Source organism: Euprymna scolopes, chromosome 41 (genome assembly GCF_053919585.1).
Source record: "Euprymna scolopes isolate OS-2025 chromosome 41, ASM5391958v1, whole genome shotgun sequence".
NCBI lineage: Eukaryota > Metazoa > Mollusca > Cephalopoda > Sepiida > Sepiolidae > Euprymna > Euprymna scolopes.
The window spans coordinates 24,486,609-24,504,405 of record NC_136522.1 but is presented as its reverse complement, the minus strand read 5'-3'; the positions used below and the strand labels follow the sequence as shown (position 1 = coordinate 24,504,405).

The window sequence follows — 17,797 nt, the reverse complement described above, 5'->3', positions numbered from 1 at the left end:
TGGTCCCAGAAGACTGTGAGCATGACCTTGCCAGTGGAGGGCTGCACTCTTGCCTTCTTTGGAGGTGGTGAGTCCAAGTGCTTCCATTGCATTGACTGAGCTTTGGTCTCTGGATCATAGTGATGGACTCAGGTTTCATCCTGTGTAATCAGTCTTTTGAAAAAATTTGACTCATCTTCTTGGCACATCCTCGAGCACTCGACACATTCTCACTTCTGGAATGGTGTGAGCAACCTGGGAATCCATCTGGCAGACACCTTATGCATATGCAAATGGTCATGAATGATAGTTTCCACAGACCCTGTACTAATCTTGACATCTTGAGCTATTTGGCGAATAGTAATGCGCCGATCTTCCAAAATGGCAGCCTCAACTTGACGGACAGATGCCTCATCAATGGCAGAAAGGGGGGGTCGACCAGGTCTGGGAGCTGTTTCCACAGACTTCCAGCCATGTTTGAATTCACGATGCCAGCGTTTTACAAGGTCATACGATGGGGCATTATCACCATAAGTTTCTTTAATTTCATTAAAAGTCTCCTGTGGTGTGCGTCTCTTTCAAATACAAAAACCAGATCGCTGCTTGACATTCAACAGGCTCCATTTCACACCTGACTCACTTCAAACACCTGTAAAACAGAAACCAGAATTAGTTCAGAGCTGTAATTTGCCAGAGATAAAAATCATTGCACATGCAAAATTTTAGCTAGATCAGACAACTGGAAGTGAGTCAGGGGCATTACTTATTGCACGCCCCTCGTATACAAGCATTAAGAAGAACAACGATAACTAACACACACACATGTACATAACGCGACACTGCCAAATACTCACAAATATTCAAACTATGAACATTCTGACTGTGACTAACTCAACTTTCTTCACTAAACACATGTTTATAGAATAGGAACTTTTATATTCTTATCTCTTGTAAAAAAATATTTTGTTGTAAAATTTCGTTTTTCTTCATTTTTATTTTACGAAACTGTTTGTTTTAGATAGCACTTGCTAATGGTGACCCTTCTATTCTCTTAATGTTTCATTTCCATTTTATATGCACATGTCTATCTGAAATTTTATCAGATCTGATGTTAGTTTGAATTTATCTTGCCAGTTTTCTAGCCATTGCGCCACAATGAACTGATCAGGTTGACAAGAAAGTTCTTGACTTTTAAATTCAGATATACATATCTCAGCTCAAACAAAAATTTATCGATCAAAATAAGCATCACTAGAATCTACACACTTTCGCCAATGCAAAACAAGTGTATTTATGACAGTAATGTAAAAAGGCGTTTTTGATATTGCTTGGGATTTTGAAGCATTTCTCATACAGAAAGTTGTCGAGATGTTTGAAAAACTGGTAGTTGGTAGGTGAGAGGTCTGAAGAATATGGTGGATGAGGCAGAGCTTTATAGCCTGATTTGTTCAAATGTTTGGTGGTCTGCGACCAATTTTATCCATTACATGGTCAGTTTAGCAACATGCAGTTGGGCATTGTCATAGAGGAGAATTGGGCCTTTTCTGTTGACTAATGCTGGGTGTTGTTGTCGAAGTTTCTCATGCATTTTATCCATTTGTCGATAGTACTTTTCTGCCGTAATTGTTTCGCCTGCATTCAAAAAATTGTAATGGATGAGATCGGTCACAGACCATCAAACAGTCAGCATGACCTTCTTTTGGTGCAACTCTGGCTTCGGGAAGTTTTGTGGAGCATCATTGGCCTCTAACCAATGAGTTGAGAATCACCGGTTGTCATAAAGAACCCAGTTTTCATTACAAGTCAAGAAATTTCATTATTGGTCAAGAAATTTCATTACTGGTCAAGAAATTAGTCATTCTTGTTGATTAAAAAAAGGGAAGATGACACTTCATAATGGCGTTTCATTTGGTTGTCATGCAATTCCATGAGGCCTCCATTTATCAAGTTTTTTTGTTTTTCCAATCTCTCTCAAATGGTTGGAAATCGTCGTATACGTTACATCTAATTCAGAAGCAAGTTCTCAAACAGTTGTGTGTGAATTGGCTTTGACTAAGGCTCTTAATTGATTGTTGTCAACAGCCGATGGTCAACTACTACGCTTATTATCTTCAAGCCTCATCGCCGCCATGAAATTTCTTAAACCACCATTGTGCAGTAGTGGTTCATTGGCCAAAACCTTTGTTGATAGCTGTTTCAGCAGCTTTTCAGCCTAGCTTGAATTGACATAAGAAAATGGTGCGAATTTGTTTTTTTGTTTTTTTTTTCCCTATGTGTTCCGTAGTGGTTCCTAGGCCAAATGCTTCGTTGATATCACAACTTGTTTTAGCAACTTTTTGGTCTAGCTTGAATTGAAAGAAGAAAATTGTGCAAATTTTCTTTTCTCCATCTTGTATTCAATGTTCTGAAAAGAAGACATAATTGTTTTAAAATGATTGTAATTTAAACGATTAGATAGAGTGAAAAACGTTCTTAAAAATGATATATAAAGTCAAGGTATTATAACGAAAACTTATTTGAAATCAAAATTAAAAATTCCACAATCACTTTCTTCTCAACCTAAATAGATGGACTAATTCCTTGTGATTTTCCCTGCAGACAATCCACGAACCATTACCTTTGTCTCTTGTCAAACCAAATCAAGTGATACCTAGCATGATGTACACGACCACCACGGGCAGCATCCATGACAAAAAATTCATCCAACGTCAACTGACACATCCAGTCTTTGAGAAAGGGCCCAACTTGAGGCAGTGCCATTATGTTAAAGATTTGATGGAGAAGGTAAGTCTTGAATTTTCGAAATCTTATTAGATTCGGATATGACATATTTTTTAATTCAACTAAATAATTATTAATGTTTAACGCATAGTTTAGTTTACTTTTTCACCACAAACAAGGAATATTGCCATATTGTTATTGGTGATAAAGGGATACTATTTGGGATCATATTTAACAGGAGATTGTGGAGAGTTGAGTACCAACATGTCTGTTTACATTATATTTAAAGTTTTGTGTGTCAGTACAGTGAGGGAAGCAGGAAACAGTGAGCAAATTCCAAAGTCTGGCAATGCAAGGGGAGAAATTATTAGAGTAGACGACTTTCTCGTATTCAGGAACCTCAACAGTGAAGGGTGGAATTTTGCCGCTTGTTCAGTTAGTTGGGAGTATGTATGTTGAGGAGGGACAAGTGCTATGAGTTCATCAGTGCACATTCCATTAAAGTATTTAGAAAATACACAGGGATGCAACTGTGATACTATCGAGCCCTCCCCTAGGAAGTAGAAGAAAAAAGAAATATAACAAGAGAAGAGGAAATAGAAAAAAGGTGTGGAAAATGTGGTTGGTGTAAAGACAATGGTTAGGAATTTGTTCACCGAGGTAGACAAAGGAGAGCTGAAGTGCTGTTGTAATTAAGGCATGGCCGTGAATGGAAACAAAAGGGCCCCGAGATATATATGGAATTTGTTTTAAGATTGGCAATGAGTGTTACAGAGTTTGCCAGTTTTGATAGGTTTTGTGACAATGAGTTTTATGACCGTTAGAGAAGTTTGTCAACATTCAATGTGTGTTTGCAACATTTTACAACAGTCTAGTTGAGGGCAGTTACCAGTGGAACACAGTTGGCGAGAGTTGTGAGCCAGACACAGTTAAAGACAGACCGTGGCTCAGAGGCGATGAAGAAATGGATTGATTAACTAACGAATACAGCTTTGACAGTGGATATAGATGTGGACTTTAGTGTGTAGAGGATCAATGGTGTCACGCAAACACCAGCATGCAACCAATATTTACAAGAAGTGTCGGAGTCTGTGTTTTCTTTTGTGTTTTATTTTATTTTAATTTTATACTTGTCAACCCAATCAAGTGATAACACGTTGGTCTGTTATATACCCATCATTGTGTGTTATGCATGTATGTATAAACATATGGGCTTCATAGATATTGAAAGAGTTGTGTATTAATGCATTATATACCCATCAACGCACGTGTTATCACGTATATATAAATGTATCTTTTTTTTTCGGTGATATGAAATGATGATATGTTGCATGCTGTGTATATACAATGTGTCAATGTGTGTCTATTCAAATAATGACATTTGTATACTGTTACCTATGTATGTTTTATTACGTATAAACTCATTTCTTTTAATGACTCAACCTTCTATCACCTTTTGTCGCATTTCCTCCATCTTCGTTTCTTGTCACTAATTTTTTCTCATCTGGAACAAGTGGCTCTTTCCAATATCGATGCATGCAAAATAACAGTAAGACAATTTCTTTTTGTTCTATTTTTATTTTGATCTCCAAATACATGTATGTTGCGTCTGATTGGATTGCATTGCGGCTACATTTTGATAACTTTTTGACTTTGGTATCCAGAATTCACTCTTCTGATTATTTGACAGGCTACACGATTGAACATCTGTTGTTAATTACCCTGATTTTCTGACTAACTTCTCTCAATTTGTAGCTACTATATAACAATGTTTTTCTTTGTTCTCTAAAATTTGGACTTGTTCTCTAAAATTTGTACTTGTTGCATAGAGGACATTCATATTGATGAGGGGAAGACATAGAAGAGAGAAGGAGAACGACATTCATACATTTTACTGTTTGTGATTTTTATAACATATATTTAGAGAGGAGGGTTATCAGTTCTTATGACAAAGAAGGGGACAGTCATTACTTAGATGGAGAGGGGGACACATTACTTAGATGAGTTATACACAAAGTTCATTATAACGATGAGTGGGAACAAAGTTCATTAAGATGAGAGGACACAAAGTTCATATTAACGATTATTTCACATTACATTCAATTTGGTAGAATTGATGACACAAAGACGCAGTTACAAAATATGAGATGTTCTTTTATTACATTCGACCGGTCGCAATGATGATGACATCCAGGAATTCAAAGTTGACTATATGATTAAAACTTCCTCCCTCGCTTCCAAAGGGACCCTCCTTTTGACCAATCTCAGCTCTGTCTCCTATCTTCGCCTCCGTCTTCTATCTGTCTAACTCATCTTCGACTCTCACTCCTATATTGAGAATTCATTTCTGCTATGACGTCATATGCATGTCCAAAAACGTGCACGACCCACGTGGCCTGAACATTCGTGCTTCGCACATGTCTGCAGACAAGAATTCTTACTAACCTATTTTTCGACCTAACATTGTTTTCAATATGTTTTTAATTTTCTATTATTCGTTCTTCTAATTGACCTCATTTTAATTCCGTTGTCATAAAAGAATTGAACAATCAACATATCTAAACTATTTTATGTGAAAACTGAACAATCGAAATTCCACATTCCATTTCTAACCCTATTTTTGAACCTATTTCCAAACATTGCTTATAAAGTTCGTATCTCAGTCTATCTAATCTCATTTTTTTTTTTTTTACTTATCTAATGTTTTTCTTACTCACAAGAAAAGGGGAGCTTTCCTTATAACAATACTAGACAATTGCATCATCTTTGACATTTGAATGTTTGTGATTGTTTCGATTGTTATGGATTTAGACAAAATATTTTGTCAAATATTTAATCTAGTTGTCTGTCAAATATTTAATTTATATCTGTTTGTTTCAAAACTGTATATTTTTAAATTCCTCAATCATAGCTGTATAAATTGCATATTTAACTAGTTAATGTACTCGGTTTTCATTATCATAAGACCCCAATCTGTTATAGGTCTCTCACAACATTGCAATCCTAATTTTCTATTTTGAGTTTACATTAGAGTTTTCTTTTGACTTTCTAACTTGATGTTTTATTATTATTGTCATGGTGTCCTAAGAACAACAAAAACAACAGTTGATAAACGATATTTTATCATTCGTTTTTTACTTGATTTAAATGTTTAGGACTGATTAAATCAGAATGTTTGCTTATATCGAACTTTAACCTCTTAGACAGGAGCCAAGCACCTGTTCCTAAAATTTATATAAATAAACACATATGTACTTTCCACATGCACATAGAGAGAGAGGTATATATATATATATATATATATATATATATATATATATATATATATATATATATATATATATATAATTTTCAATCGATATAATGCTTGAAATTGTCGAACTGGACATTGAAACAATTGTAACATAAAATGAAATACACTTTTTGTTGCCATCAACACCTTGTTTTGAAGTCTTGATTTTGCATACACAGTATATTAATGCTCAATTGTGAAATGTTATAATTTTGTAGCTTACTCCTTAAGTCAACCACTTTTGGCTTTAAAACTATTGGTATATGAAAATTTACTGAATTACACGAACTCAGTATATTACATATAAGCCTATATATATATATATATATATGATTAGTTTTTTTGGAAAAAGAATTCCAGCAGAGTGCTCAATTAAAAGGAAAATCCAAATTTTAAGAGCGTACTTATATTTTGTGTACAGAAAGTTGTTAGTTGAGACAGGTCATTGGTACCGTCGGTTTCAAGCCCGATAATAAGGCCCGTTTAAGGTATCCTTATCGAGCTCTCTTCAGCCAATATTCGAGCTCTCTTCAGACGAATATTGGCTGAAGAGAGCTCGATAAGGATACCTTAAACGGGCCTTATTATCGGGCTTGAAACCGACGGTACCAATGACCTGTCTCAACTAACAACTTTCTGTACACAAAATATATATATATATATATATATATATATGAATTACACGAACTCAGTATATTACATATAAGCCTATATATATATATATATATATATATATATATATATATATATATATGCTTATATGTAATATACTGAGTTCGTGTAATTCAGTAAATTTTCATATACCAATAGTTTTAAAGCCAAAAGTGGTTGACTTAAGGAGTAAGCTACAAAATTATAACATTTCACAATTGAGCATTAATATACTGTGTATGCAAAATCAAGACTTCAAAACAAGGTGTTGATGGCAACAAAAAGTGTACTTCATTTTACGTTACAATTGTTTCAATGTCTAGTTCGACAATTTCAAGCATTATATCGTTTGAAAATTTTCAAAACCCAGCATTTCTTCAGACTTTATGAATAAACACATTTTTGGCAATGGAGCATTTTTTGAAGAGAAAGAAAAAGGGGGGGGGGAATCCCTAACGGGAAAACATGCGAGAAACATTTACCTTAGTTGTGGTTACAGAAAAGCCCATTTAAATATTAATGTATCGCCTAATTTTCGTATCCTTATTTAAGAACAGAGTTATGGGAAGTTTCTACAGAGAGCCCTAAGCCATTTAAAAAAATTTTTTATATATATCCCACTTGTTGGGTTCCTAAATTCCTTTATTTCCTATGTCGGATGCGCATGGGGCTATAAGTCTAATACTGGGTTTATTATTGAAGTCCGGTTTATGGTCCTTCAATAGAAATCGAGGGTTAAGTGGAGTTTAAACCTCTATTTTGTCCTGAATGTTCATTTTCTCACATATTTTTAATGCTAACAGTTGATTCTAAATAGATCCGCTTCAGTTGCTTTCTTGTATTTATTAATAAGTTCAGTTAGAATGAGATTATTATAATTTTGAAAAGGCATACATACATACATACATACATACATACATTTAAACAGACAGGTGAGATTTATATAATAGATGACATTGTTTATATTCTAATATATTTTTGAAATCAGATTTTCCATCAAACTGTTTAACTGGACACATTAGTGCCTCATTTATATTCAAATTTATTTAAATTAGATTTTTCATTTAAGTTTCCAACTGGACGCATCTTTACTGGTGTTATGGATTGCTTAATATTCTAATTTGATAATTTCATCAGATATTTAAATAAGATTATTGACTCAACCTTTTAAATGGGCACAGCAATATTAGTGCCATGAGCTCGTTTATATTTAATATTTACATTATAGTTTTTAAATAAAACAATAGTTTTTTTTTTTATCTGGGTGCATCTTTATTTATGTAATGGCTTTGTTTGTATTTCAATTTTATGCTTTTTTTCCACAAAGGAATTACCACTTATCAAGGCCCAGAGGCCACTCGAGGATAAGGGTTAAAGAGTGTACAGTGGCCAAAAGGACAATATCATAGTAATCGTTAGAAGCGTAAATTTGGTGAATTGGATTACTTAAGAGGAACTGCTCATCAAGAATTTGTTTACATTGGACTTGAAACGGCCATATGGTAGTCAGCTGAAAAGCAGGTAAACGGAAGAAAGTTCCACAGGTGTGCAGTTTTTAAGAAAGAAGCTTTATTCATGGAATCTACGTTTAGGTTTAGGCACAGATAAAAAGTGGGGGAAATTATTGATGGTGTTTACAGCCTAACGAGTGTTTCTCGTGAAGTTCCACAGGTGTGCAGTTTTTAAGAAAGAAGCTTTATTCATGGAATCTATGTTTAGGTTTAGGCACAGATAAAGAGTGGGGGAAATTATTGATGGTGTTTACAGCCTAACGAGTGTTTCTCGTGAATGTTTGGCGAGGGGGGGACCGTAGATTGGAGCTCAGATGAGCATTTGCTATGAAAATAAAATAAAGACAGGCTCGCAACGTCTACTACCATTAATTTTGAAAAATCTCAAATGGATCACAAGTACAACAAGAGACCGCCTATCTGTAGAGCGTGATTACTTTTTTTCAAGTGGTCAAATGGAATTCTGAGTAGTCAAATCCTAAACCAGATATATTTCCAATTTCTTGTGTGTTTTCTCTTCCCTTGGTTAAATACTTTTCACTCGCATCCATTCTCATGCATTATAAACATGCAGCACGGTGCATGTTCACATGCTAAGGAAATCAATTTACTCCATTAATGATGGCCAGAATAAAAGTTTTACACCTGTTCAATAACTTGCATGTGTTGTATTTTTTGAATAAGAATTTTCATTTAATTCATGACTTGACGCACCTCATATATGTAATGGTGTAAGACCACATGTACTCACGCTTAACAGCAAACATCGACCCAAACATTGTGTGCTATGGATTTCTTTTCTTTCATCTTCTCTTCTGGCCATGTCGTTACCTTACACATTGACAGCTACATGCGCTCACAAGTAAAAAAACAAACAAATAAAATACAAACTCTGATAAATTTTACAAATATCAGTCGCACTCCTAAAATCTAGTATACATTTAATAAAACAATCAAAATATATATATATATACATATATATATATATATGAATTACAAACTGAAATAAAGATAAAATTAATATTTGCATCAATAAAAAATATCGCAAATTCAACCACTTATCTGTTAAATACGTCCCTCTTCAAATGCAAAGCATTAAGGATGGTCTTAACATGAAATTACAATCCTGGATATGTGTGTGACACCATCGATCCTCTACACACAAAGATTTACATTTTAGTAGTTGTTTGTCCAGGCCTTTTTGTCATCAATTAATCTAATCCTTTCCCCATTTGTTCCGAGCCACAACCTGTGTTCTACCATGTCCAACTTGCAACTGCCCTTCACTGTCACTGTCATCAACCACCACAACCCAAAACTGTCTCCAACTGTTGTAAACTGTGGCAAAACTAAAAAAACAAAAAATGCCTACAAACTAATTTTAAATATATCTTCTTTTATTGTCCGGTCCTTTTTTCTAATCACTGCTACAGCTTCAGTAACACTTCTATTCAGCTTCCTTTTGTGCTCGTTTGTGAACAACTTCTTATACCTTTGTTCTGCTGACAAACCTATTTCCTCATTTTTGCTATTTTTTTTTCTTCTTTTTACTTCTCAACACTTGGTTGGAGGGATGTCGATAGTATCACAATGGCATTGTTAATATTTTTGCTATGTATTTTTAAAGTAAGATTTTTCAGTAACTTTTCTCACCATTATTAATGTTATGCTCTTTCTTATATTTTATGTAAATATTTTTATTATATTTTATAAATTAGATTATTCATTCAATCTTTTAAACTTTACAACATATTTGGACATCTAGCTGAAAACCACCCACACACACCATCTAACACATGCTTTCTCAAAATACCACATTTCAATGATAGGATAACAACAGCCATACGTAAAGTCATTCGCAAAGAACAATTGGGCATACAGCTCACACACACCGATCCAAGGTTAAAACAACACCTACCTAAAACCAAATCTACACCTAGGAACAAACCATGTTCATTCTCTAACTGTCCCATAAATAACACAGGACTGTGCAAACGCCCATATTCAGTGTATCAAATCCAACGCACCATATGCAATATGTCTCATATTGGAAGTACAATTAGGCCGTTGCATATCAGAATCAAAGAACACATCACCACCAAGACCTTGTCTTTTTATAAACACATATCACACACCCGTGATCCCAATAGAAATATAATTTTTAAAGTATTAGCAATCGAGAGAGATCAAGGAAACCTGAGAATAAAAGAATCATTACTGATAGAAAAATTAAAACTACAAATTAACAATAGAGGAGAGATTTCCAACATTTTCCTTATACAACACAAACGAATTAATTATCTTCCTTGGACAGAATTACTTAGATTATAAAAAAATAACAGAATTATTTCCTCTCAACAATTAGCATAATTTTTCAAAAAAGCGTTTCAAAACAAAACAAAAAATATAACAGCCAATTTAAATCAAATGAAAAACAAAAGCACGGAGAGTTGATCAAAATTTCTTACCTCTTGAAAATGGGGGATGCCCCCCCCCCAAATATTTGAGGAAGTATACCATCTATAGTCAAGGTAAATAAATATTTACTGAAAATTATTGAACTCTTTGAATTATTTATCATTATTTATTTATTTATTTATTTATTTATCTGTTTCCAACAACTGAATAATTCCTGCATAAACACGCCTTCAAACACATCTTTTTTATGCATTAGCAAAGGTATGTTAATGAAGTACATATCATGATTCTGGAGCCATAACTACCATAAATTTCTATTATTTACTTCCTTCCCACTGCAGGAAGATATGACAGAAGGTCCGAAAATGGAAAGAGTTAAGCCAGCACTCCTAAAAGAGGAGCACTCTGACCTTTTAAAAATTATTTGGGCAGCTCCATTGGCATTTCTTAGTTAGGGCGTCTCAGGCAGCCAGCAATATTACTCCACCTGAAAGACGGAAGATAAAGTCTGAGAGGTGGACCTTTTAGGACTCTAAAAGGTCCACCCTCCCAGACTTGAATGAATACCTCAACCTACCAGATAAAAGGCCTTTTACGATATCTTTATTTATTAAATTGTTAGGTGAAAGTACAGAATAGTTATAAAACACCCTCTCTTCCCTATGTTAAGAACGGGTTTCTAAATAATGATGTTATTATTTCAGCACTGTAACATATACGCACAATACCAATTATCAATTTTTTTTCTGATGGGTCACCACTTATCAAGTTCCGGGGCCACACAAGGATAAGAGAAATTGTTAATATTCTGATTTAATATTTTAATTATTTATTTTTACAATAAGATTTTTTTACTTTAAGATTTTAATTGAATTAATTTTATTAGCATCAGGGTATTGTTTATACATTGAAAGAATAGGTAAGAGTGCTTGGGTTAGTAGATGTAGAACAGTTGTGGTAGCAGGATCAGTTTGAAGAAGAAGCCCAAGGGACAGAGGAAGAAGTGATAAGGATGAATTTGAGAGAAAGAAGGATAAATAAAGACGTGGCTAGAGATGGGTAACTTTGGAAGTCAAATGGATTAAAAGCTGACCATCAGATGTAAAATAAATGCTAAAACCAATAAAAGGATGAAATATTGCAAGCTCAGAATATCAGAATTTTTAACTACGAGGATGACGATGACAACAACAATGACGACGACGACGACGACGACGACGACGATGTTGATGATTTTTTTTTAATATTTTTTTTTTATTTTATTTATCTCAAATTTGTCTCCACTTAATTATTTTGAACATAGCTGGGTCCCGGCAGCTGGCGACAACCATTATCTATGGGCTATCAGAAGACAGAAACACAGGATGAATTTGATGCCAAAGAAGGAATCAAAGACCATTATCTTTTTGATGACATCTCCATAAAGGGTCAATTTCTTCCGAATGATGGTCTTCAAGCGAGTTCAACAAAGGTAAGATGCTCCCAAAAACAATCACACCTTTAATTAATATACCTAGGTTATCTCTAACCAAGAACCAAATTGTGCTAATTTTCCAATTCCAAAAAACGATTTTTTAACTGCTCTTTTTTTCTTTTCTTTTTTATACTTATTTTTGTTTAAAACAGTTTTCCATTCTTGGTATGAATAAAAAAAATAAATTTTTATTGATTTTAAACTACCAATCAAATTAAAATTTATATATCACCGATAAGTGTATTTTTACGTTTACAAAAATATCTACACATATCATATTGTTGTTTTTATGGTAATCTTAAAAATGTACAAAAATATATACACATATTATATTGTTGTTTTTATGGTAATCTTAAAAATGTACAAAAATATATACACATATTATATTGTTGTTTTTATGATGATCTTAAAAATATACAAAAATATATACACATATTATATTGTTGTTTTTATGATAATCTTAAAAATATACAAAAATATATGCACATATTATATTGTTGTTTTTATGATAATCTTAAAAATATACAAAAATATATGCACATATTATATTGTTGTTTTTATGATAATCTTAAAAATATACAAAAATATATGCACATATTATATTGTTGTTTTTATGATAATCTTAAAAATATACAAAAATATATGCACATATTATATTGTTGTTTTTATGATAATCTTAATAATATACAAAAATATATGCATATATTATATTGTTGTTTTTATGATAATCTTAAAAATATACAAAAATATATGCACATATTATATTGTTTACAGAAAAGTTCGTTTATGGTGATATTCCACCATAAACGAACTTTTCTGTAAAGTCTGAGGAGGCTACATAATGGCCAAAAAAAGGTCGCGTAGCTGAAACAAAAATGTAACTGAACAGAAAAAAAACGGTAATAAAAATAAAACACATATTTACTCTACATACAACAGTATTGAGCACTTTCTTCGGGTTTTTATTAATTACCATTTCTACTATATATATATATATATATATATATATATATATATATATATATATATATATATAGCTACCAGCTTTGGAGTATTCTGCTGAATAATAAAAACTTTTTGTAAATTTTTACTTTACATCTCTACTATTATTATTATTATTATTATTATTATATATATATATATATATATATATATATATATATATATATATATATATATATTCTAAGATTTTGAAAAGTGAGTTGACGACCTTATAGTCTTGACATTAATTCACATTTTTCTTCTCATTTTTCCTCCTTATCAATATTATGTCTATTGTTCACCATTAAGTAATCCAGTGGTAGATCAGAAGATCGACTTTTCTTTTCCACATCTCTGCAAGCAAGACCCATATTTTTCACTTCAGTTAATATCCAAAAATCAGTCCTTTTATGTGTCTACCTTGATCCGTCTATGGGTATTGATGAAACAAGAGTACAAAGTCGTAGCACTCCTGAAGCCAAGCCCGGGTCTCTTTGGACGTGGGCTGGTGCTGTGTCCTGCTGCCACATCCAGGTTCTACCAGTGGCCACCTGATTGCACCATGGGATCACCACACTCTTCAGCACATCCAGGTACACTTTGGTGTTGACTTTCAAGCCGATTTCGAAAATGTGAGGTAGCATGATGTGGCCCTCACTTGAAAGATGATAACTATGTCTGGAAACTTTGTTTTCATCACATTGGGCACGCCCCTGTTATTCATGGCAATCCAGCGATGGTTCTGGCTGTTGTGCATCTGGATCTGGCAGAAGTTTTTTCGGCTGAAAAGAACCAGAGCATGTTTGGTTTCTTGGGATGCTTCAGTTTGTTTAGCAACCTGACGGACTTGATTAACCTGGCATTCTTTGTCCTCTCAGTCAAGATCTTACTTGTCTGGCACCTGAAGTCCTCCTTCACATATGCATTCACAGTTGTGTGTGAGACGTTGAAATCGCTGGCAATCTACCAAATAGGCCGCTGGAGAGTTTCATCAATGATTGCCTGGTCCTTTTTGATGAACACCTTGATCCAGGACTTCCTGACGGTATCCTCAACCTTAGGCTTCCCCCCACCACCTCCAAAGGGCCGTCAGATGCATTGAGCTGTGCCCTCAAGTGTTGAACCGTCCAGATTTGGATTTTGAGGGTGCTGGCAATAGTCCTGTTGTCATAACTTGGATCAGTAGAGAGCATGAGTTGAACAGCATTTCACAGGCGGGTAGTTCTAAGAAAGAAACTTTGTTCATGAAATTTGCATTTAGGTTTAAGCACAGATATAGAGTGAGGAAATTGTTGACAGTGGTTATAAATAGACAAGTGCTTGTCGGGAAAGTTTTGTAGGAAGGGAGGCATAGATTGCCATGAAAATAATGATAGAGCAGAAATAGATACATAACGTCTCTTCTGTGAGAAAAAAGGACATCACCTACTAGGTTTCAAAGCTGCTTATAATTCTGTCAAGGTAGGAAAGGGTGTTCTGAGCAGTTCCTTCTCAGATTTAGTAACAGTATTCTATTTTAAGACATTGACAAAATTATTTGTCTGTGAAGTGATTTAAAATTTGGCGGGAGGGTGACCACCCTGAATATTCTGATAAAAGAAGTACCGAACATCTGTTATTTTATGAAACAGATTTCATAACAGATTTACTTTTTTACAGCATGGAACTGCATCAACTATAAATCCAAAACTGAAAAGTAGAATCGTCGACCTATCGGATATGGGCATTTTTGATGTTAACGAGCCTTACTTGACCACAAACCAGGTCTATCATCGCCGTTTTAAGCCACGTGAAAAGGAACTCAGCAAAAATGCCGCAGTCAATAAGTAAGCAGCCTTTTTTTTTTATTTCTTGTTTCCTCATCATTTTATACACTCACAAGCTCCTTTTTATCATTGTCGATTGTTCAGCTTATTTTGGCATTTGTCTATGTTGAGAAACATTGGCGTTCTACACCTCAGATCAGTATGTTGCTGATGATGCAAGCCTATCCTGATTCGGCAGATTCTATTGCATTAGTATGTTGGTCGTCTAGTGCTGAAAGTTCAAAAAAGGGTGAAAAGAACAGATAAACAGAAAGAGAGAGAGAGAGAGAGAGAGAGAGAGAGAGAGAGAGAGAGAGAGAGAGAGAGACTTATTTGATAAGCTCATGGCTTTATTATTCTCTGTCAATTTAACTAATCTCAAAATGCGTTTTTATTTTTGTGTGTCGAATTTCTACATAATATTCACATTATTGATCACACTCCAATCATGTCTGACATTATATCTAGCCAAACGTCATTGCTTCTAATTCTCACAAATTTGGTTTATTTCTTGGCAGGTCAACCCGGTAATCCCGTTATGACCCTTTTTTCTAACATATATCTTGCTTACGCATGAAGCTAGATCTACTTGAAGAAATATATTTTAAACTAATACTTATACTAGGTAAGATATGCACCAATATAAACACTAGAACTAAAAGCCTTAAATTTAGTATTACTTCATATGCAAAGGTGGCAATTGAGATTCCAACTGTGCCTAATAGCTACCAAATATTCTTTACTAGCAAGATATGTCCATGGCGTTGCTCAGGATGGAATATAAAACATTGATTTAAGTATAAAAAATATTTGTAAAATATTTTAGGATGGATTGTCTGGATTTATATTTTTTGTGAGATTTTTTGTTTTGTTTTGATGCTTCTTCATAATAAGAACATAAGTAAAAAGTCTTTGTAAAGTAAAACTTATTTTAATGTTAGTTTCGTGTTATGTTAAGGTTATGTTAGAATTAATTTAGTTTTTGGTTATTTTAGAATTAATTTAGTTTTTGGTTATTTTAGAATTAATTTAGTTTTTGGTTATTTTAGAATTGATTTAGTTTTTGGTTATTTTAGAATTAATTTAGTTTTTGGTTATTTTAGAATTGATTTAGTTTTTGGTTATTTTAGAATTGATTTAGTTTTTGGTTATTTTAGAATTAATTTAGTTTTTGGTTATTTTAGAATTGATTTAGTTTTTGGTTATTTTAGAATTAATTTAGTTTTTGGTTATTTTAGAATTAATTTAGTTTTTGGTTATTTTAGAATTGATTTAGTTTTTGGTTATTTTAGAATTGATTTAGTTTTTGGTTATTTTAGAATTGATTTAGTTTTTGGTTATTTTAGAATTGATTTAGTTTTTGGTTATTTTAGAATTGATTTAGTTTTTGGTTATTTTAGAATTAATTTAGTTTTTGGTTATTTTAGAATTAATTTAGTTTTTGGTTATTTTAGAATTGATTTAGTTTTTGGTTATTTTAGAATTGATTTAGTTTTTGGTTATTTTAGAATTGATTTAGTTTTTGGTTATTTTAGAATTGATTTAGTTTTTGGTTATTTTAGAATTGATTTAGTTTTTGGTTATGTTAGAATTGATTTAGTTTTTGGTTATTTTAGAATTGATTTAGTTTTTGGTTATTTTAGAATTGATTTAGTTTTTGGTTATTTTAGAATTGATTTAGTTTTTGGTTATTTTAGAATTGATTTAGTTTTTGGTTATTTTAGAATTGATTTAGTTTTTGGTTATTTTAGAATTGATTTAGTTTTTGGTTATTTTAGAATTAATTTAGTTTTTGGTTATTTTAGAATTGATTTAGTTTTTGGTTATTTTAGAATTAATTTAGTTTTTGGTTATGTTAGAATTAATTTAGTTTTTGGTTATTTTAGAATTGATTTAGTTTTTGGTTATTTTAGAATTGATTTAGTTTTTGGTTATTTTAGAATTAATTTAGTTTTTGGTTATGTTAGAATTAACTTAGTTTTTGGTTATTTTAGAATTGATTTAGTTTTTGGTTATTTTAGAATTGATTTAGTTTTTGGTTATTTTAGAATTGATTTAGTTTTTGGTTATTTTAGAATTGATTTAGTTTTTGGTTATTTTAGAATTGATTTAGTTTTTGGTTATTTTAGAATTAATTTAGTTTTTGGTTATTTTAGAATTGATTTAGTTTTTGGTTATTTTAGAATTGATTTAGTTTTTGGTTATTTTAGAATTGATTTAGTTTTTGGTTATTTTAGAATTGATTTAGTTTTTGGTTATTTTAGAATTGATTTAGTTTTTGGTTATTTTAGAATTGATTTAGTTTTTGGTTATTTTAGAATTAATTTAGTTTTTGGTTATTTTAGAATTGATTTAGTTTTTGGTTATTTTAGAATTGATTTAGTTTTTGGTTATTTTAGAATTGATTTAGTTTTTGGTTATTTTAGAATATAAATTAAAAAAAGAAACCATTCGGTTCATGTGTTGATTGTTATTGTTACTTTGACTAAGCAAAACAGGGGTATTTTTCGGTCATGTTATTTTTTTGTCATGCGGTTAAGGTTAGTCTTAGCTAATATAATAATTAAGCAAAGTCTCTCTTCCCATAATAAATTGCTAAGAAAATGGCAAATTCGAAATTTTCCATTAGATTTGTCATAATTATCTCTATTCTTTGGGAATCCCAAACCACAGGGTTCATAGCAGATTTCTCTCATTACTGGTCAAAAGCTTATGATGAAGTCCGATAATCTAATCATTTTCGCTTTGGCCGTGTTTTTGGCTTTTTGTCAGAGACCTCCAGCCTGAATCCCATTTTCAGAGCAGCGTTGTCCATTTCGTCTAGGTACTTGTCCATACGAGGAAAGATAATTTTCCTTTATTTTGTCTGAGATTAGTGTCATATCACAATGATGACAAATATCAAAATTTCTTACATGGAATCATGGCTGATGCAGTAGAAGAACATAAAAGTATAACTCAGCAT

The 17,797-nt window shown here is 32.4% G+C and overlaps 1 protein-coding gene across 2 annotated transcripts in view; it reads left to right on the top strand.

Moving 5' to 3' along the window:
• The window catches only part of LOC145266434 (stabilizer of axonemal microtubules 3-like), a 65,889-nt gene that overhangs the window by 28,202 nt on the left and 19,890 nt on the right, over nt 1-17,797 (top strand). For both annotated transcript variants that reach the window (XM_080122106.1, XM_080122104.1), the window contains exons 2-4: nt 2,578-2,763; nt 11,876-12,043; nt 14,687-14,853. In XM_080122106.1, coding sequence (XP_079978232.1) covers nt 2,635-2,763; nt 11,876-12,043; nt 14,687-14,853 — 464 coding nt within the window. In that variant the 5' untranslated portion in view covers nt 2,578-2,634. The remainder of the gene's footprint in view (nt 1-2,577; nt 2,764-11,875; nt 12,044-14,686; nt 14,854-17,797) is intronic.